Source organism: Ictidomys tridecemlineatus, chromosome 2, assembly GCF_052094955.1.
Source record: "Ictidomys tridecemlineatus isolate mIctTri1 chromosome 2, mIctTri1.hap1, whole genome shotgun sequence".
Taxonomy (NCBI): Eukaryota; Metazoa; Chordata; class Mammalia; order Rodentia; family Sciuridae; genus Ictidomys; species Ictidomys tridecemlineatus.
The window spans coordinates 169385359-169409385 of record NC_135478.1 but is presented as its reverse complement, the minus strand read 5'-3'; the positions used below and the strand labels follow the sequence as shown (position 1 = coordinate 169409385).

Below are 24027 nucleotides of genomic sequence, written 5' to 3'. Positions count from 1 at the left end.
ATTTTTCCTCAAGTTTATGTATACACATACATACATATACACTTAAAAATTTTTACAAACTATAGATTATCTTAGAACTTTCTGATATTATTTTATTAAATATATGTATACTTTTATTTCTGGAAATTGAACCATGACTTCTTACATGCTAGGTAGGTACTACTGACTATATGCCCAGCCCATTTGACTTTTTAAGACAGAGTCTCCCCAAGTTGTCTAGGTTGGTCTTAAATTTGAAATCATCTTCATCAGCCTCCTGAGTCACTGGGATTACCGGGGTGCACTACAACACCCAGCTATAAATATATAATTAGTTGAGAAAAAGTTAAGTGTATGTCACTCAAAACTTGGCATCTACAATAGTGCCTTACACACATTCTTTATACCACCATGAAAATCAATACACAAATATTTCATTCCCAGGTGCTGAGTCTTAGCTAAATTTGTCTTTGTTAATACATGTTAGGTAATTATGTAGTTAAAAACTTTAAGTCCACTGATTTCATAAAAAATTACATTACATGTTTTATAGTGCATGTAGATAATGGATTGGCAAAATTTAGAAAAATCTGCGTGCACTGATTTTTCACTTGGAATTACAAATGGCTTTATTTCTCCTGAAATGTACTATATTACTGCCACCCTGTGGAGCAGTCAATGAATTACTGAACTCTGAAAATTTAGATGCCCAAAGCCAGAGATGACTATTATTCCCACCTTCAGATGCTTTCCACTTCTTTAAATTTGTAATTCTTATTTATCCATAATTTTGGAGAAATGAGAAATAAAGTCGACCCTTGAAATATGCACAATTTAAAATTTAGGTGAATTTAATCTCAAAGATGGGGTATAAATGTAGAGCTTTTTTAGTGCATTTGTATTGTTCTGTACAAAAATTAAAAGATATATAAAACATCTCAAAACACTAAATCAGTAGTCAGTCACACAAGCTGAATATTTTATCTGAACTTTCAAGTATAAACTACCTACTTTAGACTATGCCTGTATCATGGCAGACTCAACTTCTGCTGAGGGAAATTTATTTAGTTCATGTCTAGTAGCACATTTATAATCATAAAACAAAAGCACACTGGGAATTTCCAAGTGAAATATTCATATTCAGTTATAAGTTTCTCAGCTAGTGTGATTTTAAATTGGCTCTTATTTTAAACGGTGTATTTCTGTGAAGTTTTCTTCACAGGGTCACGTATTAGACATACATGATCCATTGTAAATGGCTTTCACATATATTTTTCATAATGCGCAGAGCCCAGGGCTTTAACAGAGGTAATGTGGGAAAACAGCATTGAATAAATATCAAATTGGGATAAAAGAATTCCAAGATTGTACAACTTAGTATCTATTATAATACTGTACACATAAATGGAAATATTAAATGAAAGGAAATTGAATAAACAAAATGAGTAGTTTCTCATTTTACAGAGACTAGAGACATGTTCTCTTCTCTGTATTGAACTCTGTCAGTTCATTATGATATTTAGGAAGAGCAGACTGAAGCTGGACTTATAGTCATCTCACACTTTGGAATTTGGGTAGTTTCATTATACTTTGAGTAAATATCTAATCTTTTTTTTTAAGTACATTTGCTTGCTGGAGTTAAATAAAAAAAATTAGGCAAAATGTAAGGACATTTATTACACTTATAGCATCTACATGCTCTGTTATTCCTAGAGAATACAAAAATCTTATAACTCTCAACTCACCCTTAGGTGTAAAAGTATATTCACTGAAGTAACAATAATTTTGGGGTAGATAAGATTAGGCAAATTAAAAAAATCAGTCATTATTAGTTGTAAATTTATGTAGTTTATCCTTAGTTGTTTAAAAATAATTTTTTCTCTCAACATAATAATTCCAATAATTCAAAGTATATGAGTCTGGACTACTTGTTTCAAAAATAACCTTAATTTTAAGTAAATTTGGATTATTTAAAATATACTACTTGTTTGTTCCATATAAGCCATTAGTTCAAAACTTTACACTATGTTTCTGACTTTTGCTAATCTGTTTTATAATTTGTTTTGTCTCGTTTGTTGAATACTAAAATACTTTTCTTCAATTAAGAGTTTTCCAAAGCCACAGGGTCAACCTATTTTAAAAAGTCCTAAGAATTTTCTTCCCAGCAGAACTCAGTTACTGGAAACTGTCACCTCAACAATTATCAGTTACCCAGAGTTCAAGTTTAATTTACAACAGGCAAATCTCCAAAGAATAATGGAAGTGAGTCTTTGAAGAAAGGAAGCCAGCAAAACTAAAATAAAAGCTTCAGCTATTGAGACATGTTAGAAAAATGATGTCAGAGATGGGCTGTATTAATCTACTCTATGCACTAAAATTTTTGGTAGTAAGCCTATCAAAATATTAAATGGGACTGAATGTTTCAGAGTGTTTGATTAGCCCCATCTCTAGTTTTATTACATTACACAATAAATGAAAGTGTCCAAATTCTTGTGTCACCATTTATTTTAAAAGCCCAAATGATCTGAAAGGTAATTGCAACCTACAAAGTCCTGACTATCTATCTTAGGCTGTTGAAGCTGTGAGGAATGTATCCCAGAGGGGTGAAGCCCAGCTGCCTGACTAGAAGACAGGCTCCCAGGTGGACAAATGATGATCAGCACACACAGATGAAAGACACAGACAGATGACCAGTCAGGCTCGTTCTATATGAGGGTATGAAATTTAGGCTATCAATGAAATTCTTGACTCTGACTCATAGTTGTTGTTGATTTTCAACAAGTTACTTAACTTCTGTAATTTGGGCTTTCATATTTCCAAAATGGGGACAATGATGATGATGATACTTTTAATCAGATGAGCATTCCAGTCATAAAAAATAAAGGTTGTATTTATAACACATAAAAACTATAAGCTCCATGAATTTTAGCTACCATAATGAAGATGATAGTGAGGATGATGACTACAAAGTTCCAGAATTCAACGATGTAATATTTTCTATTTGTGGAACATTAATCTTTCCTACCTCAAAAAGATCTACAGACCCTAGGCTTAATAGAAGAAAAAGTATGTCCTAATCTTCATCATGTCAGATTAGGCCCTAATCTCCTTAACAAGACTTGTTTAGAGTGCGAGAAATAAAATCAAAAATCAATAAATGGGATGGTTTCAAACTAAAAAGCTTCTTCTCGGCAAAAGAAACAATAACGTGGAGAGAGAACCGACATTTGGGGAGCAAATTTTTGCTACACCCACTTTAGATAGAACACTAATCTCCAGGATATATAAAGAACTTGAAAAACATAACACTCCCCCCTCAAAAAAACACCAACATATAATCCAATCAATAAAGGGCTAAGGAACTGAACAGACAAATCTCAGAAGAAGATATGCAATCGATAAACAAATATATGAAAAAAAATGTTAAACATCTCTAGTAACTAGAGAAATGCAAATCAAAACTACTCTAAGATTTCATCTGACTCCAGTCAGAAAGGCAGTTAACATGAATAAAAGCAACAATAGTGTTGGCAAGGATGTGGGGGAAAAGGCACACTCATTCATTGCTGCTGCGACTGCAAATTGGTGCAGCCAATCTGGAATGCAGTATGAAACTAGTATAGAAAGCAGTATAGAAAACTTGGAACAGAACCACCATTTGACCCAGCTATCCCATTCCTTGGTCTATACCCAAAGGACTTAAAAACAGCATACTACAGTGACATTGCCACATCAATGTTTATAGCAGCACAATTCACAATAGCCAAACTGTAGAACCAACCTAGATGCCCTTCAATAGATGAATGGGTAAAGAAACTGTGGTATATATACACAATGGAATATTACTCAGTAACAAAAGATAATAAAATTATGGTATTTGCAGGTAAATTGATATCATGCTAAGAAAATTAAGTCAATTCTTAAAAAAAAAAGGCTAAATATTTTCTCTGATTAGCTAAGGCTAATCCATAATGCGGGGTGGGGCTGGTGGGGGGGGCGGGCAGGCATGGGATGAATGGAGGAACTTTAAATTGGCCAAAGGAGAGGGTAGGGAAGGAAAAGTGCATGGGGATAGGAAATATGGTGGAATTAGATGGACATCATTACCCTAGGTACATGCATGATTGCATGAATGGTATGACCCTACTTAGTGTACAATCAAAAAAGTGAAAAATTATGCTCCACTTGTGTACAATGAATCAAAGACCATTCTGCTGTCATGTATAACTGATTAGAAAAAATAAATAAATAAATAAATATAACATATTTTTAAAGAAGCAGATTGGACTGTGTTTATTGTTTAGTAACAAATTACAATGTCAAGGGGACAATATTATTTAAATGTTGTTGTGTCTACATAAGATAGATTTACTTGAAGTGTCCAAAGTTCTGACAGAGGCAAGAATTTAATCTATGTTTGTTCAATGTGTTCAAGTAAATAAATAACATAAAACTACTGTTTAAAAAGAAAACAAAATACAGTTGTCCCATGGGATTTTGCATATGCCACCTTAAAGAACCCAGCTAATATTTTTTCTCACATTTTATATATACATATATAATGTGAGTACATGCTTTGAGATTGTAGGGGTTTTTAAATTTACTACCAACTATAATGGATGGCTCTCACATTTTAAGGCAATACAGAAGTAAGGTCAGAATTTCTTTTTTTCCATATAGATTTATTGTGCTTGATAAAGGAGGAATAAGCTATGAGCACATTGCATTTCCAAGCAATTTGTAGCTTTGTAAAGACCATCATCAGCTGAGATGTTTAAGGCATGCAGGGATTCATTTAAGATAATCAACTTTTATAATGACAAAATATTATACTTACACTGATAATCAGAGTACACAGAAAAATCATTTTGGAATGATTAGTGTGAAAGGAAAGGTGCCATCAATCCAGTCATTTCTTATGTCTGTATTTTCAAGGTGCCATATGAAAGAGTGAAATATCCTATCAGTTTTACCCCATGTTCCCACTGTGCACAGTTCTTGATGAGAAGAGAAGGCAGCATAGAAACAGCAGGACAGATCACCTCTACTGAAAATTTTGTAACACAAACAATGGCTATCCCATGTCAAGATGATATAATTTAGTACTTTCTGCACTCTAAATTTAATTTATCATTCGTTTTCTTTGTGCCTAAGGTAAGTTCACTGTGCCTAAGATTTGCTTTAGATACTAAATTAAGAAGTCTTTAAAATACATGAATGTAATATTATTAAAATGTATCAGAGTGAGGAAAGAGTTTTCAACATAAATTTTAGGAGAAAAAAATGTATACAAAAGCTGTCAACAAACAAGGACACACACACATGCATATAAATGTGCACTAAATATGCCTTTAAATTGATTAGCCTCTCCACTATAAGGGTCAGCTGCATTGTTCTCAGCCGTACAGTGACTTCAGGAAAGCCAATACATATCATTTTTATAAGAAAGGGTAGAGCATCTGTTCTAAAGCCAAAAATCTCAGAAACTGTTGAAATTATGAAAATATCTGAAATGAAAGTTCTTAGATGCAATGCATTTGTTAAATAATATTAACTACTTTACATGTTACATGCCCTTCATTATCATGTTTCAACATTCCTTTCTAAGACTTCATTTTTGCCTGATGCAAAAGTCAGGCAGAGAACTAGCAGAGGATGCAATGAATTATTTCCTGAGTTGTTTTTCTTATTGTCTGTTGAAAAAGTGTTAATGTTCACTCTGACTATGGTATGCAGTCATTTGGAACTTGGATTAGACTTTTATAGACTGTAGGATATTTCTCTTTTTATTTGGAAGTAATACAGGAAAGATTTTCTCATAATTTAAAAAATTCTTTAAAATCAAATGAGTTAATGACAATACACATTGTTAGTTATAACTTTAGCTATGCAATCTTTATTTTGAAAATTATTGCACATCTATCACATGGCTTTTTTCCCATTTGTTCTTCTTACTCAGTTTACTAGGTATTTTGAAATTCTCTTTTTGTTAATTTTAAATGCCTCTTTTTTCATGAATTGAAAATTAAGTAAAGAACCAAAGAACTATTTCCTAGCTGGACAGGTAATCTTAAGTTTGTATTGCTAAGCAACCTCTTTGTGAGTATACGGAAAATCAAATATATTTAATTTTGCTAGTCCTGGGAATTATCTTTCAACTCTGTGTCTGGTTTTACTTTTCTTTTTCATTTGTTTGGACTTTATGATAGAGTTCATTTTGGTTTTGGCACCATTTTTGAGGAGGTCTTGTACACATGGTTGAGCCCTGAGAAATGGTACTGTTGCAGGTAAAGATTAGAAAGTGAATGTGCTTTAATTTGGAACAGCTGTGTGAAGAGATTAACATGGATTCAGATTTAAAGCTGTACCTATCTATAATCAGGTAGATTAATTCCCAAGAGCAGTGCATTCCACATAAGAACCCAAACATTTTGTTCTAATTCTTGAAACTTTTGGCTTCATTAAATTTTGCTATGTATCTACAGGCTCATTCAGCAGTTTTTCAGATAAACCTCATCACACCTCCCTTGGTTGCTCTGGATGATATTTGATTCATCTGGATGAAAAATGAATGTAAATGAATCATTCAACAGCTGAATGAATGTGAAAGGAGAGACTTGGGGAAAAGTAGAATTCAGACAGTAGTTTTCAGATTTTATGAAAATACATGTGACTTTTGTGTGTGTGTGTGTGTGTGTGTGTGTGTGTGTGTGTGTGCCAGGGATTGAACCCAGGGGCACCTATCCACTTAGCAACACACCCAGACATTTTTTATATTTTATTTTGAAACAAGGTCTTGCTAAATTCTTGGGGCCTCCCTATATTGCTGAGGCTGGCTTTGAAGTCACAATCCATCTTCCTCATCCTCGTGAGTTGCTGGGATTGTAGATGTGCACCACTGGACCTGGCTCACATCGTTTTATAACTATAATTTGTATATATTTTTAAAATTTTTATTTTATTATGGTAAGAACACATAAGACCTACCCTTTTAGCATTTTTAAGTATCTAATACATTATTGTATTGCAAATACAATGTTGCACAGCAGATCTCTGGAGCTTATTCATCTTGCTTTACTGTAACTTTATACTCATTGATTAGAAACATCCTTTCTCCCTCTCTCCTCAGCCCCTGGCAACTAACATTCTACTCTTTGATGGTATGAATTTGACTATTTTTAGATATCTCATGTAAGTGAAAAAATATAATATTTGTCTCTTTATCAATGGTTTATTTTACTTAGCATAATATCTTCAGAATTTAACCTTATCATCACATAGAATTTAATTCTGTGTTAAGGCTAAATAATACATACACACACACACACACACACACACACACACACACACACACATTTTCATTACCCATTTAACTGGCAATAGATGGTTAGGGTATTTCCCCAACTGAACTATACTGAATGGTGCTGCAATGAACACAGAAGTGTTCTTAAAGACCATAATTTCAATTCTTGTCTATACATTCCAAGAAATCACATGCCTTGGTGATTTAGTAGTTCTATTTTTAATTCTTTGGGAAACTTCTGATTGTTTTTCACAGTGGCTAATCGTGTTCTCTTTTCTTCAGCATCATACAAAGGATTCAATTTCTCTACAACTTTTCCAATACTGTTGTCTTTTTGTTTCTTTGATAACTGTTATCATAATAGATGTGAGATGATATCTCATTGTGAGTTTGATCAGCCCTGATGACCAATAACATTGGCAGTTTCTTAATAGATTTGTGGGTAACTTGTAGATCTTCCTTGAAGAAATGTCTAATTGAAGTTCTTAGTACATTTTTTTCAATGGAGCTATTATTTTTATTTTTGTTTTGTTTTGTTATTGAGTATTAGGAATTCCATATATATTTTATATATTAACCTCTTATAAGACAAAGGATTTGTAAATATTCTCTCACTCTGTAGGTCAGGTTTTGACTCTATTAATTGTTTCTTTTGCTTTGCAGAAGCATTGATAGTTTCATGTTTAATTTTGATTTTATTACCTGGATTTTGTTGTCATACTCATTAAATCACTACGTCCATTTAAGATATACCTATACGTCTTTAAGCCATTTGGGGTTGAATTTTCAGTATGGTGTTAGATAAGGATCAAACTTTATTTTTTAGCTTTTGGTTATACAGCTTCCCCAATATTTGTTAAAAAGACAACAAACATTTACTCATGTGTATTTCTGACAGTGTTGTCAAAAATCAGTTGACCATATAGTCATGAACTTTACTTCTGGGCACTCTATTCTGTTCCATCTATCTGTCTGTCCTTAGGCTAGTAATATTCTGTTGTAGTGACTGTAGTTTTGCACTATATCAGGAAGTGGGAAGCCTCCAGCTTTGTTCTTTGGTCTAAGACTGAGCTGGTGATTTATGGTCTTCTGTGGTTCCACAGGAATCATAGAATTGCTTTTCTCTATTTCTCTAAAAAAATTAAAATGGCATTGGGATTCTGACAAAGATTGCATTGAACCTGGAGCTAACTTTCAGTACTACGAGCATTTTAACAATATCGAGGTAGTAACCACTGAACCACATCTCCAGCCCCTTTTTTAAACATCTTCTTTAGAGACAGAGTCTCTCTGAGCTGCTAAGTGCCTCATTAATCTGCTGAGGCTGGCTTTGAACTCAGGATCATCCTCCCTCAGCCTCCTGAGTTGCTGGGATTAAAGTCATACACCATCTTGCCTGGCAATATTGAGTTTTTTAATCCACAAACATGGGATGCTTTTCAATTTCTATGTCTTCTTTAATTTCTTCATAGTTTCCATAATTTCTGTTTCAGATAGTTCATCACTAGAGTACAGAAACCCAACTAACATTTGTATGTTGATTTTGCATCCTGCAACTTAACTGAATTTAATAGTTCTATCAGGTTTTTTCCTGTATATTTTTGAGTCTTTAAACTTTTCCATATATAAAATCATGCCATCCTGCAAACACAAACAATTTCCTCCTGCTATTGAACTGTAGCTTCACTCGTGTATGATTTCAATTCTTTGATCACTTTCAAATGCACATAGGCTCAAAAGCACAGAGTGTTTCAAAGTGTTAAAAAATTTTTCATCAGAACTATATCCCATTACACACAACATTTTCTCTGTTAAACATCTGAGTATATTAATTCATATTCCAATATTTTTAACACATAAAAATTATATTTTAACACATAAATAACACATAAACATTGTATTGTATGTGTTTTCCTCAAACACATACAATATAATCCAGTAAAGTCAGTGATAAGCCGCGTCTTTCAAAGCGGTAAAAATTCTAAAGTGAAAATCAATGTGAAAAGCTGGTTACAGTGGTGCAGGCCTCTAATTCAGGCAACTAAGGAAGCTGAAGCAAGAAGATCGTGAGTTCAAGGCCAGCCACGGCAACATAGTGAGTCACCATCTCATTAAAAGAAAAGAAGGAGGGGGGGAATAAAGCAAAGCAAATCGACATTCTATCCTGAAGTTTTCTTGTGGATAAATACATACTTATTTTGTTGGAATTTTTGAAACACAAGAAATATGATATCTGATCATTTTTTTATGGATTTCCATCCTTTTAAGAAAGAAGATTGAGAATGATTGTCTAATTATAAAACATGTATGATGATAAAAGTGACATAAACTGATAAGGGATTGTTAGAAAGATATAGTTTTGATGGAGGTCGATCACTGTATCAACAGGTTCAACTAGATCCCTCTTGCTACAATGCTTTCCTCTTGTAGCAAAACAAACACTGAAATAAATATATTCCAATTACAAAACACTTATCTTCATTACTTATTGGTATCACAATCTCTTAAAATATTATGCCTATAAAAGGATTGACCTTAAATCTTTCCCTAAAATGCAACAGTTTTAAAATCAGATGCATTTTTCTTGCGGGGGCGGGGAGGGGCACATATATGAACTCTCTTTGAAGTGTTTCAGGAAAGTTAAGTATCACTACCGTGTTTTGTAATTAAGTGATATAATACTTTTACCCAGGAAGAGCTTAAATTGTTGCTGTTTCTCCATTCTCTTCTGATTTCTCTCTTTGTGTAACATTTTCCTATTTAAAATTGATGTATAAAGGCCAACATCATTCTAAATGGAGAAAAATTGAAGGCATTCCCTCTAAAAATTGCAACAAGAAAGGGATGACCTCTTTCATGACTTCTATTTAACATAGTTCTTGAAACTAAAGGGATACACATAGGAAAAGAGAAACTCAAATTGACACTATTTGCTGATGATGTGATTCTATACCTAGAAGACCCTAAAAATTCCACCAGAAAACTTCTAACTAGCAAATGAATTTACCAAAGTAGCAGGATATAAAACTAACACCCATAAATCAAAGGCATTTCTGTATATCAGTGATAAATCCTCAGAAAGGGAAATGAGGAAAACTATCCTCATTAAAATAGCCTCAAAAAATAAATAAAATACTTGGGAATCAACTTAACAAAAGAGGTGAATGAATTATATAACGAAAATTACAGAACTCTGAAGAAAGAAATCAAAGAAGACCTTAGCAGATGGAAAGATCTACTTGCTCTTTGATAGGAAGAATTAATATTAACAAAATGACCATACTTCCAAAAGAACTATACAGATTTAATGCAATTCTGATCTAAATTCCAATGACATTCCTCATAGAAATAGAAACAGCAATCATGAAATTCATCTGGAAAAATAAAAGACCCAAAATAGCTAAGCAATCCTTAGCAAGAAGAGTGAAGCAGATGGCATCACTATACCAGACCTTAAACTATACTACAGAGCAATAATAACAAAAACAGCATGGTATTGGCATCAAAACAGACTGGACAGAGCAATGGTACAGAATAGAGGACACAGAGACTAATCCACAAAATCACAATTGTCTCATACTAGACAAAGGTGCCAAAAACATGCATTAGAGAAAAGTCAGCCTCTTCCACAAATGGTGCTGAAAAAACTGGAAATCCATATGCAACAAAAGGAAATTAAATCCCTATCTCTCACCATGCACAAAACTCAAAATGAATCAAGGACTTAAGAATACAACCAGAGACCATGTGTCTAATAGAAGAAAAAGTAGGCCCTAATCTCCATCATGTGGGAATAGGCCCCAACTTCCTTAATAAGACTCCTGTGGCACAAGAATTAAAATCAAGAATCAATAAATGGGATGGAATCAAACTAAAAAGTTTCTTCTCAGCAAAAGAAACAATCTGTGAGGTGAAGAGAGTGCCTACATCTTGGGAGAAAATCTTTACACCTTACACATAAGATAGAGCACTAATCTCAAGGGTATATAAAGAATCAAAAAGTTAAACACCAAAAAATATAATAACCCAATCAGTCAATAGGCCAAGGACTTGAACAGACACTTCCCAGAAGATGATATACAATCAATCAACAAATATATGGAAAAATGTTCATCATTGCTACCAATTAGAGAAATGCAAATCAATACCACTCTAGTCAGAATGGCAGCTATTATGAAGACAAACAACAATAAGTGGTGGCAAGGATGTGGGGAAAAAGGCACACTCATACACTGCTGGTGGAACTGCAAATTGGTGCAGCCAATATGGAAAGCAGTATAAAGATTTCTTGGAAAATTGGAAATGGAACTATCATTTGACCCAGCTACTCCTCTCCTCGGTCTGTACCCAAAGGACTTAAAAACAGCATACTACAGGGACACAGCCACATCAATGTTTATAGCAGCACAATTCACAATAGCTAAACTGTGGAACCAACCTAGATGCCCTTCAGTAGATGAATGGATTTAAAAATGTGATATATATATATATATATACACACACACACACACACACACACACACACACACACACACACATACACACACACACATACACACATACAATGGAATATTACTCAGCAATAAAAGAGAATAAAATCATGGCATTTGAAGGTAAATGGAAGGAGTTAGAGAAGATAATGCTAAGTGAAGTTAGCCAATCCCCAAAAAACAAATGCCAAATGTTTTCTCTGATATAAGGAGACTGACTCATGGTGGAGTAGGGTGAGGGAGCATGAGAGGAATGGAGGAATTCTAGATAGCACAGAGGGGTTGGAGGGGAAGGGAGGGGCATGGAGTTAGAAATGATGGTAGAATGTGATGATCATTATTATCCAAAGTACATGTATGAAGACCTGAATTGGTGTGAATATACTTTGTGTACAACCAGAGACATGAAAAAATGTGCTATATATGTGTAATATGAATTGTAATGCATTCTGCTGACATACATAGATTTAAAAAAATGAAAAATAATAAAATAAAATTGATGCATAAGAATCAAATAGGAGCAATAAGTCCAAATTATTTTACTAACATATTAGTCAGATACCACTTGTGTGTCTTATGAAAATATTATATTTCACAACCCATAGTTCATGTTACTTTATAGTTGGGACTAAATGTTTTCAAACAAAAAGTTTCACCTTACTACGATTACCACTATCTCTTTTAACAACCACCTAAACATTAAAATAAAAATATTATATAATTACACTCACTTTTTTATCTTTATTGTATTTGGCAAATATCTCCTGGGCTCTCTCTTCTCCTCCATCCGTGAACAACATGATAATCTTATTGCAGTTGGCTCTGGAAACATTATACTGTTAAAACAAAACAATTGCCCATTGTTGATAATGAAGGACATGGAAAATAAACCAATACGGAAAGAGCGTGCAGAGACTGCTAGTAAAGAGGGAAATGTCTGCTCAGTAAATAGATTCTACAAACCTGTTCCTGGGCCAGGCAGATGTCACTACTTCACTTCTTCCACATCTTGGATCAGATGTTACCCCATCTGTGAGACTTTCCTGTATTAATTTGCAAGCCCCCTCCTAGACTATATTCCTCTTGATATCATTTTATATTCTTTTACAGATAGTATATATTTTATTTATTTGTGTGCTTATTGGTGGATTCTCCCAATAGAATATACACTCTATAAAATCAGAACATTTTTTTTTTCATTCAATGTTGTTTCTTTGTCTACAAGAATATCTGGCTCTTAATAATCCCTCAGCGACTGATTAGTAGATGGACTTTAAGTTAATAAATGCACATGTTAATTTTATGACCCTACAATTTTATAGCAGAAACAAGGAAGTAATATTAAAATATGAAAACCTTTTCAGTGTAATTGCAATCTATTTCCGCATAATTCTTCCTTCTTCCCTCCTCATTCTAGTTTTTTAATTACATTTCCAAAGGACAAACTCCCTCTAACATATAACTCTTTTATTCCTTTGTAAATGCTGAGATATTCCCAGAGTATTTTTTTCTCTCTTCTCTCAACCTTGCCTGCATATGCTACACCTGAAAGATTCAATTCCAGTGATAAGTCCTCTTAATCTTTAAGGTCTCCAAAGGAGTTGACACAGGAGAAAAATGAACTAGTACTAAAGGGCCATTAAATTGAGCAATTAATTCAGAAAGGTGGATTTCTTGATGTATGACATTATCATCATAGCTTTCTGCTGCTGTGAAACGTATATCCTTAAATGCAGAAAAAAATAAATCACACTAATTTATAGATGCTCAAATTTTTTGAAAATGTCAACCCTTTAGCTCAGTGCTATTCAAAGGAAAAGCAATATAAGCCTAATATGTAATTTCAAACTTTCTTATAGCCATCTCAAGGACAGTAAATACAAAACATATGAAATTAATTCTAATAATATGATTTATTTAGTCATCTGAAATATTGCCAATTCAAAATGAAATCAATGTAATATGCTTTATTTTCAGCAGCATCAGTCTCTGAATATTGTTGTGTATTTTACACTTCTATGCATGTCCATTCAAATCAACCACCTTCCAACTGCCCAACAACCTCATGTGATGATAGTTACTGTGTTGGACTGCACAACCCTGAACTTCAAATGACTAATGCTTTAAAAAATCATTAATTCTCCTTAGCGTCCAAGCTTATTAAGATCTACATTCTTATCTTACTTTTCAGTCAAGATAAATCTCATTTTCTGATGTGAAAATTAATGAAGCTAATATTTTTCTCTATTGGTGAAAAGATCATGTTTCATACAATCTCACCTCATTCATTGACTACGTTATTAGGACTTTGGCAGTAAAAGCTTTCTTAATGAAGCATTGTGAAAACATAAGTATCAATTAACTCATTTATAACATTCTTCTCTTTTCTTTCTTTTTGTACTGGGAATTAAACTTGGAGCACTCCTACACTGAGCTACATTTCGAAGTCCATTTTTATTTTTTTTTTAAATTTTATTTTTTTTTAATATTTATTTTTTAGTTATTGGCGGATACAACACCTTTGTTTTGTATGTGGTGCTGAGGATCGAACCCGGGCTGCATGCATGCCAGGCGAGCGCGCTACTGGTTGAGCCATATTCCCAGCCTCCCATTTTTATTTTTTGAGACAGGGTCTCACTAAGTTGCTGGTGCAGGCCTGGTACTTGGGATCCCCTGCTTCAGTGTCCTCAGTCTGTAGAATTACAAGTGTAGGTTCTTATCTTTTGAAGATAACTTATCTGCAAATTTGATTATACAGAGCTTTACATATTTTATCTTAAAAATATGTTTATGAGCTGGGCACAGTGGCACATGCCTGTAATCCCAGCAACTCCAGAGGCTAAGATAAGGAGAATTACAAGTTCAAGGCCAGCCTCAGCAATTTAGTGAACCCTAAACAGCTGAGTGAGACTGTGTCTCAAATGGGGATATAGCACTTATGGGTTCAATTCCTAGTACAATATAAAATAATGTGTGTGTGTGTGTGTGTGTGTGTGTGTGTGTGAAAAGATGCCTAAAAATCCCTTAGCTAAATTAATTTCTCTATTTCATCTTTTTATCTGCATGTATAAAATGGTCAAAATAATATGCACAAGGACTATTTTATTAGAGTGATACAGTAAATAAAGTTTTACCATAGGTCATACTTTTACTTTTTGAAGCACTGGAGGTATAATTAATATTAATGAATACATTTTTCAATGTATTTGTATATTTGAGTATGACTCTCTTCCTAGTAGAGATAGATATTAGGGCATACAAAAAATGGGAGAATGTAGGAAAGATCAAGAAATCTTTTGATTTCAACATGAATTTTCCTAGGAGTAACTGCCTCAGGATTTGTGGTAGGATTAATGTGTATAATAGCAAATTTTCCATGGGTTTGCAATTATGTAAAAATCATATAGTCATAATAATTAACATTACTTTGAACAAACTGAGCTAAAATTTGATTATTTCAATAAATTTATAATTAATGGCATTGATAATACACTTTAATGTGATAACGTTAAACAAACTCTGTTCTTTCCCTACATGGCCAGCATATAGCACAACATCGATCAAATAAACATTCAACAAAAACTTGAAAAATGATAAGACTTGATGAAATTATAACTGAAGAGTAATGCAGTTAATGTTTATTGTTGTACTTAACAACATGCCTGGTTCTAATTTGATAGTTGCTTCTGTGATTTTAAAGGTAAAATTGAAAGGACTAAGAAAAAAAAACAGAATTAAATAGCATAATAAGAACATAAGTGTTTGAAGGAAATGACTAAACATGCCTCACCTTAATAAAGTGAGCCATAATATTTGAGAAAATTATTTAAACAAAAAATTTCAATACCAGTGGGATATGTGGGAAAAAAAACACATGAGGCATAGACACCATATTAAAAATCATTTACAACTTTAGTGAAGGCAGGGGGAGGGGCCATAGGAGTTTTCAGGTTTTGTCCTCCACTAGGAACGAACATGGGGTTAAGGCGGCCTCCAGTGAGGCTGTCTCTGAACCCTTCTTTAGGTTTCTTTGAAACTCAGACAGGAGCGAGTGAGGTGAGGCCAACTGTCAATAATAAGAATAATTCAAACACCAAGGTTTAGAAAACTCTACTATTTACTCAAGATAAAAAATTAAAAAAAAACTCTTACTAAAAAAGAGAATTTATATTCCTTTACTTGAGGACAAATATATCTCAATCTAATGATAAATTACATTTGAATTTTGAAGTATTGAGATTTCAGTTTTTATTCATGAACATATACTATTTAATAAGCATAGTCATTTCACTAAAGATGATTTCTACTAAAAATGGCAATGTTAAACATCTTTATTTTCCCGTCTCCTTACTGCTTATCTAACAGGGTCTGTTAAATAAAATAAAACTTGACCTCAAATTTTACATATCTGAACTCAGCTATTTCTACCCCATATTTCCCCATCAGTTTGCTGTGCCACCATCTGCCTCGTAGTCCAGTTCGGAGAACATGGTGTCATCTAAGTCCCCTTCTACTCTCAGCAACCCCTCCTGTGCCATCCATCAATTACACCCACCTCCTTTTCACCTGTACACCCACCCAGGATGTATGTAACGCTTCCTTACAGAACACCCCTCACCATACCCTTCTCGTGCTCTGAGCTTTTAGTTTGCTCTTACTCTCTTCACTGATATCTCACAGCCTTTTCATTTCTATCACTGCTCTCAAACTGCTGACGGTCCAGCCATGCCGAACCAGCTGCAATGTTTTAATTATGTCATCATGTTGTCTCATCTCTCTGTTTTACCCACACTGTCTTGTTTTTTTCTTAAGATGATTTTCCCTCTCTCATCTACCTTCCTAGATTCTACTCAGAGTTCAAAATTCCATTTTCAGGGAAATGCTACCCTTTCTTAACTTCCTTGGAGTACAGAAGCTGCCTCTCCTCTGTGCTGCTTCAGCAAACCTGAAGAACGCCACGCAAGGGCACTTTCCCCATCTTAGTGTGAATGATGATCCAGTGCATTAGACTAGACCTCCTTGAAAGCAGATGATCTTTCTTCCTATAATTCTAACCCTGGCACTATGATAGGAAATTGAAAGGTACTCAATAAATATTGGCAGAGAGAAGAAATGAATGGATCTCAAACACTGTGTAGACTATTCATTCAGAGAACAACGAAGTCGGATTTTCAGAAAAGACTATAGGTAAAGGTTGATTTATTCAGTGATTTGGCAAATATGACAGGATGGATGAGCTGACTGTAACAGCCCCAGGCTAATCATCAATTATAGTAATAATGATGATCATGAGCCCCAAACCCACCTGATAGCCATCACTTGCAGGTGGTGTGCTATGTGCTGTGTTCTCTGGACCATCCTCTCCACAGCCCTCTCACCAGTAAGCTGTGGTGACCCCCACTTGTGTAAGTGAGGAAACTAAAGTATAGGGAAGACAGGTCCCCATTTTTCAACCTTTGTAATAATACTTCCTCATGAGGGATGCAAAACTCAAGTACCACAGCATGAAATAGAGAACATGGTCATTTGAAGATACTTGTCCACAGAGTGAGCTGCCTGCTATACCTTGGGGCAGGCAGCATGCCAGGGTCTGCCAGTCTACGTGCAGACCTCCAAAGGTGATGCACAGGAATATTTGCTCAGAAGGAATTCCTGCAACAAGACTTGTCTTTCTGTTCATCTTAAGGTTTATCATTTGGACCTTTGTGTTCATTTAGGATCAAGAAATCTAAATATACAGACGAGATAGTCAAAACTAAAATATTTTTAGTAACCATTGATGATCGATACTACAAGTATCCAAATAAATAGTGTAGCAATTGAGATAAGAAAAAAAATGTCAGTCTACATAAGTCAACCCATTTTCACATGCTTATACAAAATAAAATCAAAATATTAGCTTACAAATGATTTTTTTTATAACAGAATTTTGGGGAAAATGATTTAAAGGAAAAAGAAGATTGATAGGGTATACAGCTTTTGAATTTTGGATTTAAAAATAAAAGTAGTTCTTGGGGCTGGGGATGTGGCTCAAGCAGTAGCACACTCGCCTGGCATGTGTGTGGCCCGGTTTCGATCCTCAGCACCACATACACACAAAGATGTTGTGTCCACAGAAAACTAAAAAATAAATATTAAAAAAATTCTCTCTTTCTCTCTGTCTCTATCACTCTCTTTTAAAAAAAAAAAAAAGTAGTTCAAAGATTTCTACTGCCTGGACATATCGGTAGTTTGTGTCCATCTGGTACATCTGGTTTCTAAACAAGTAAAAACAGCACTATTAAGAAACCTTAAAGACAGTAGATCTCAAGATAATGAGATTCAGATATAACAATTCAATCACAGGAAAAAAAGGCACAGTATTGCTACTTACATTAAGCAGTTGTTCAAAAGCAAAACTAAAGCCTTTCTTATAATCGGTTATTCCTTTTGCTGTGATGTTATTCACTGCATCTTTCAACACTTTCTTATTTCTTACATTTGCTTGAACAAGGTGCTGGAAACAGCTTACATCCTGAGCATTGCTGTTGAACTGCAAAAAATAAAAAAAAAAGAAAATGCATAAATGAACATGAAGATCAAACATACAATTTTCAACAAATTTGTTTTACCCATCTCAACCTCACTGCATTGCTATCTCTTTCAAAAGGAAGAGTGTTTAAGTAACAAAAGGCCAAAGATCAAATGGCAGCTTCCATTTAAGCCTCCAACTTACACTGTTAACCCTGAGCCAGTCACCTTCCTAATCTTGGTTTCCCTGTTTATAAATTTGAGTTATGTGAGGTCCCTTCCGGTCCCCAAATCTGAGGATCATATAGACAAAACAAAAACAATGATATGAATTCCACATTAAAAACTGATATGAAGGCTGGGGCTATGGCTCAGTGGTAGAGCACTCGCCTCGCACGTGCAAGGCCCTGGGTTCGATCCTCAGCACCACATAAAAATAAATAAATAAAAACTGATATGAGATACCTGCCCAGGATGCAGGGGAAGGTAAGGATTTTTAATTGCCTCTTGTCAGAAAAGGTTGGTTAAAAAAAAGAGGACACTGGATGACAGGAGAGGATAGCAGTTTTGAAATGTGAAAGTGGAGTCTATGTTAGCTCAAACCAAAAGGTAATATGAACCAAGATCAACTGGTAGCCTTTTACAAATGCCACTCTCTAGATGATAAAAATAAAGAACACAGGGATTGTGGAGGTAAGTGTAGGGCAAGTCGATTACTGCACATAGTGATTGCTCTGAGTGACAAAGCTCTCAGCAATAAGAGGCTGTGAGAGGACAGAATTTAAACTCTCCCATGATACCTGCTCCAAACTGAAAAGTTACGAATAAGCAACAAAGTAATTTCACAATTCTATAAAGTGGATTCACACAGTTTACTGGGTATTTCCAAAAAGATGAGAACAATAGGAGTACTGCACACTCCAGGATAAGATGATGAAAAACTCCCATTGTTTATTAACTCGAACTTTTGTCAGTTCCTTAGGCTACTGGGGCCCAGACTTCATATGTGTTCAAAACGGGAATAAAAGTCAGACTTGCTCAAAGGCAAAGGACTGGCTGGACAAAATGTTGAAGGTTATTGTCAGATCAAAGAACATTTAATTCAGTGCTTTGAACGGGTGGGTCACAAGTGATAACAAATTCTTACAAATATAGTGCAGCATTCTTTTTTCTCTGAAGATTAATGAGACTAATTATAAGGTACACTCAAAATTCATTAGCTATTTGCAAAGCAAATGTTTACAAGTAGCCGAGAATGAAAGCAAGAAATAGTTTTTGTGCTTTCAGATTTAAGCAAATTATTCATGCATACACATGCACACACTCATATGGACCATATATCCATAAGCAAACATTTACATGATATTTACTATGTACTCAATTTAATACAAACTTTAAAAACAATAATCATCTCCTCTGCAAATGCCCTATAAGAGAAACATTATCATTTGATCCATGAGAAACTTTAGGAGAGGTTGAGTTGTCCATAGTCACGTGACTAATAATGAGGAAAGTGACAATTGTGCAGTGTAATACGAGTCTATTGTTCCAACCATTCCCAGGCTGCCTTTTAATGCAGTATGATAACTGATTAGCTCTGTAGAGAAATACAATAATGTGCTCTGAGAGACAACATCAGGGGAAGCATTTCCAATGTGGATTATGAATAACTGTGGGGGAAATTCTGCTCAGAAATAGCATTTCCTGTGATTCCAGAGAAATGTCCCAATGTGGAACATGGAGAAAAGAAGATTTCAAGCAAACAGCCCATATTATTGCAAAGGCCCAGATAATTATTATTATTTTTTGGGGGGTGGATGCCTTTTAAGGAAACATTCTGAGGACCAATGAGGCAGAGGCTACATCATATGGAGTCTAAAGGAAATGCTAAAAAGTGAGGTTTCATTCTCTGTCAAATGAAAAATAATTTTAATACAGAATTTTAAGAGATCACCCTAGCTGCTGTGTGGAAAACAGATTTAAAGTGAGCAAAGTTGCCAGGAGAGAAGAGACAGGAAGCTATTGTCGTTACCTAGCTGAAAACATTTAGTGGCTTTTTTATTCATGGAGATGGTCAGAAAAGGAAGGACTCAGATGTATTTTTGAGAATGAACAGGACATGGTGGTGGATTCAACATGTGGATGAGTAACAGAACAGAATCTTGAGTAACCGCCAGGTTTCTGACGTGGCCTCCGGTGTCTGGAAGAGTGACCAGTTCAGGGATAACTGAGGGCTAGGGACAAGAAGCAGAGTTTCACTTTGGATGAGATTTCCACGTATGTGAGACAGACGAGTGGAGATGTCAAGAAATAACATTTACAGCACGCGGCTTAAGGAAGACGTGACTTAATATTTTAAAAAATAATAATAAAGTAGAAGGCTTCATCATAAAAATGTGGCTTAAAGCCATGTGAATTAGAGTGAAATAGAGCAGAAGGATCAAAAAAACTAAGAGTGAGTTCCCAGAGAGGCAGGGGGGAAATCAGGATGTTAGATTTTCTTACTTTTTTGGAGTATGATGTGAGGGAAAGAAAGAGAGAAATCTCAAGAGGAAGCCATAGTTCAGAGACAGAGATGACAAGGACTTCACTGCCACTGAATTTACGCACCTCAGATAGACAGTTCCTAAAGGGACAGAGCAGATAGAAAGTGGCAGTCTGTGCCTGGCAAGTCTTCACAGCTCCTTGGCAGAGGGGAGCAGAAACACACATGGTGGTACCTGTCGGGGGAACCTGGGGTCCAGGAAAGACTCATTTAAAGTGGGGAAGTAACCAGAACACAAAGGGATGATGGTGAAAAGAGGAGAAGGGAAAAGATGGCAGGAAATAGAAAAGAGGTGAACAACAACCTGGGGAGGCGGTGAGAAGGATGGGATCCAGATGGCACACTGAGGAAAGTCCTTGCAGGAAAATGTGTGTCAGCTTTCTTACTGCCAGAGAGAAGAGGGGAAGCAGGCCCAGGAGGTATGGAGGCCTGAAGGTGTCAGAGTTACTGTATGTGGCTTTTGTCTTCTTTAATGAACAAAGAGGCAAGGTGCTCAGGCAAATGTAAGGTCTGGAGAGGAAACAGGAAGTAAAACATCCTGTGCAGATAAATAATTCATGCCTTTCCCATTTTTCTTTTCTTTCTTTTCTCTTCTTCTTCTTCTTCTTCTTCTTCTTCTTCTTCTTCTTCTTCTTCTTCTTCTTCTTCTTCTTTTTCTTGAACACATGGTCAGGTACATCAGATGGATGAGAATAAAATTCCAATATATTTTGCTGTTTTGTATAATTGCAGATGTTAAAGACTTAACATCATCAATCAAATGGCCATTCCTATGGTCTCCTTCATTGCTTTTTCTAGGCTTTCACAGTTTGATACAATCTTTTTTCTAGATATTCAGTTTAGAAAACAAAAGTGTGAGAATTCCTTTATATTGGTGGAATTTAAAAGTTTGCCAATAGGTTAATAGGAAACATCTGACCTTAGAAAATTATTAGTACTAGTGATAGGAACTGTTATTAACTGGTTTACTTAAATCATGAATCATCGTAAGATACAAGTTATGCTGAAAATGAGCACTGAATAATGTATTGCCTTAAGTCTTTCATTTGGCCTTGACCTGCTTTTAATACAGAAAAGTGAGGCATCTCATTAAGTCACTTTAATACAAACTGATTAAATGTAAATTCTATTCACTAAATACAAATTCAGTGGTGTATAACAGAAATATTACAATTGCACTCATGAAAAAAAACTCATAAATAATGCAGAGAAAGGAATAACTAACTTTCAAAGTATAACTCCCTATAGCAAATCTTATTCTCCTAGGAAAGGGATGGCAAACTTTCAAAGGTCGGAATTAGATAAGAATATATTACAGACATTTTAGACTCATCTGCTCTTAGAAAAAAATATATACATACAGGTTTAATTTCACCAACTTAAATGGCAGTCTTTTGGTAACATGGATGCAGATATTAAACACCTTACAGCAAAAGGCAAAGATACAGCATCACAGAGTATGGTGAGTGAACGGACGGATTTAATGAGCTTTTGTTTAACTAATGAGAAAGTATTTCTTAAATTTTTTTTTATTAGTAGTTGTACATGCCAGTAGAATGTATTTTGGTAAAATAAACATACACAAAATATAACCTATTCTATTAGATTCCCACTCTTGTGATCATACATGATGTGAAGTTACCTGGGTCATATATACACAACAAGGCTAGGAAGTTAAGAGCAATTAATTCTACTGTCTTTCCCATTCCCCTCCCTGTTTCCCTTCAGTACCCTTTGTCTAGTCCAATCAGTTTCTATTTTTCCCTCCTCCAACCTCCCTTGTTTTGGGTTAGCATCCACAAATCAGAGAGTACATTAGGCCATTGGATTTTTAGGATTGGCTTATTTCTTTAGCGTGATATTCTCCAGTCCCATCCATTTACCACCAAATGCCATAATTCCACTCTCCTTTGTGGTAGGTAATATTCTATTGTGTATATATATCACAAGAAAATATTTCTTTTGAAATTGTAATGGTTTATATCTGGAATATTCACCAAGACTCACGTGGTGAAGGGCTGGTCCCCAATATAGCAGTATTCAGAAGTGGGGTTTTAGGGGAAGTGATTGGCTCATGAAGGCTCTGACCTCATCCGTGGATTAATCCATGGATGAATTCTTAGCTGAATGGTATCCTGAAAGGTGGTGGAAATTGTAGAAAGTAGAACCTAGTAGAAGGGAGTAGGCTCTTAGGGGCATGCCCTTGGGGACTATATTTGTCCCCAAACCCTTCCATTTTTCTCTCTCTCCTTCCTGGCTGCCATAAGGTGAGCAGTTTTTGACTACCATGCTCTTTTATCATGCTGTTCTGCCTTGCCTCAGGCCCAAAGCAATGGAGGCAACTGAATATGAACTTCTGAAACAAATATTTACTCCTTTGTTTTTCTCAGGCATTTTGTCATAGGAATGAAAAGCTAACACAAAAGTGTCAGAAACCAACATCAAATTAACATTCAAACTAATATCACACTGATTCTTTCTCTGATCCCCAAAGACTCAGTCACGTAGTTCCTGGATTAGAACCTCCAAGAACATCTTGCTGCCAGCATGCGTAGAGAAGAAGGTGTGTGGGTTAACATGAACATATACAGTAGACGTCGTAGAGGACTCTGCATTTCAAATCCAGCAGTGGTGTTTTTTTCATTTCTCCCTTCACAGACCTTATTCCTTCTTCCTATAGCTCTTTTCCTTCACTATATATGCTCTTTTTTCACTTCCAGTGTTTCCTCCCCTCTTCACTCAGTTATCCCACAGAGTTCAACATTCTTCCTAAATGAAATTCTTTCATGATCTTCCCTGATTAAACCAAATCACGCCTCACAAACTCTCCTCAGCCTATCTTTCTTACAGAACAGTTACAATCTTATGTGTTTGTATATCTTCATTAGACTGTTCCATTGGATTATTGGCCCAGGATACCAAAATTAATATCCTTCCACCACTGCATCTTTAGTACACAACACATCATAGGTATGCTATAAATATTTACCAAATGAATCTGTGAATTTTCTGTTAAATTCCTTGGATGGGGGCGGGGTTGAAGAAAATTAGCTCCTAGTACAAAATGTTGATCAATAATCAAATAATGTACTTATAAGTAGACAAACTTTCTTTTAATCTCTAACATACTGTCAAATTTGTATATTCTATTTCTGTCCAAATGGAAACTATTAAGATAGTTAAATGAAGATATGTATAAC

At 34.9% G+C, this 24027-nt stretch overlaps 1 protein-coding gene across 1 annotated transcript in view; it reads right to left on the bottom strand.

The window, feature by feature from the left end:
* The window catches only part of Cacna2d1 (calcium voltage-gated channel auxiliary subunit alpha2delta 1), a 448394-nt gene that overhangs the window by 71182 nt on the left and 353185 nt on the right, over positions 1 to 24027 (bottom strand). Inside the window, 2 exon segments of the mRNA XM_078040138.1 lie at positions 12504 to 12608; positions 18146 to 18304. Of these exon segments, the coding sequence (XP_077896264.1) occupies positions 12504 to 12608; positions 18146 to 18304 (264 nt within the window).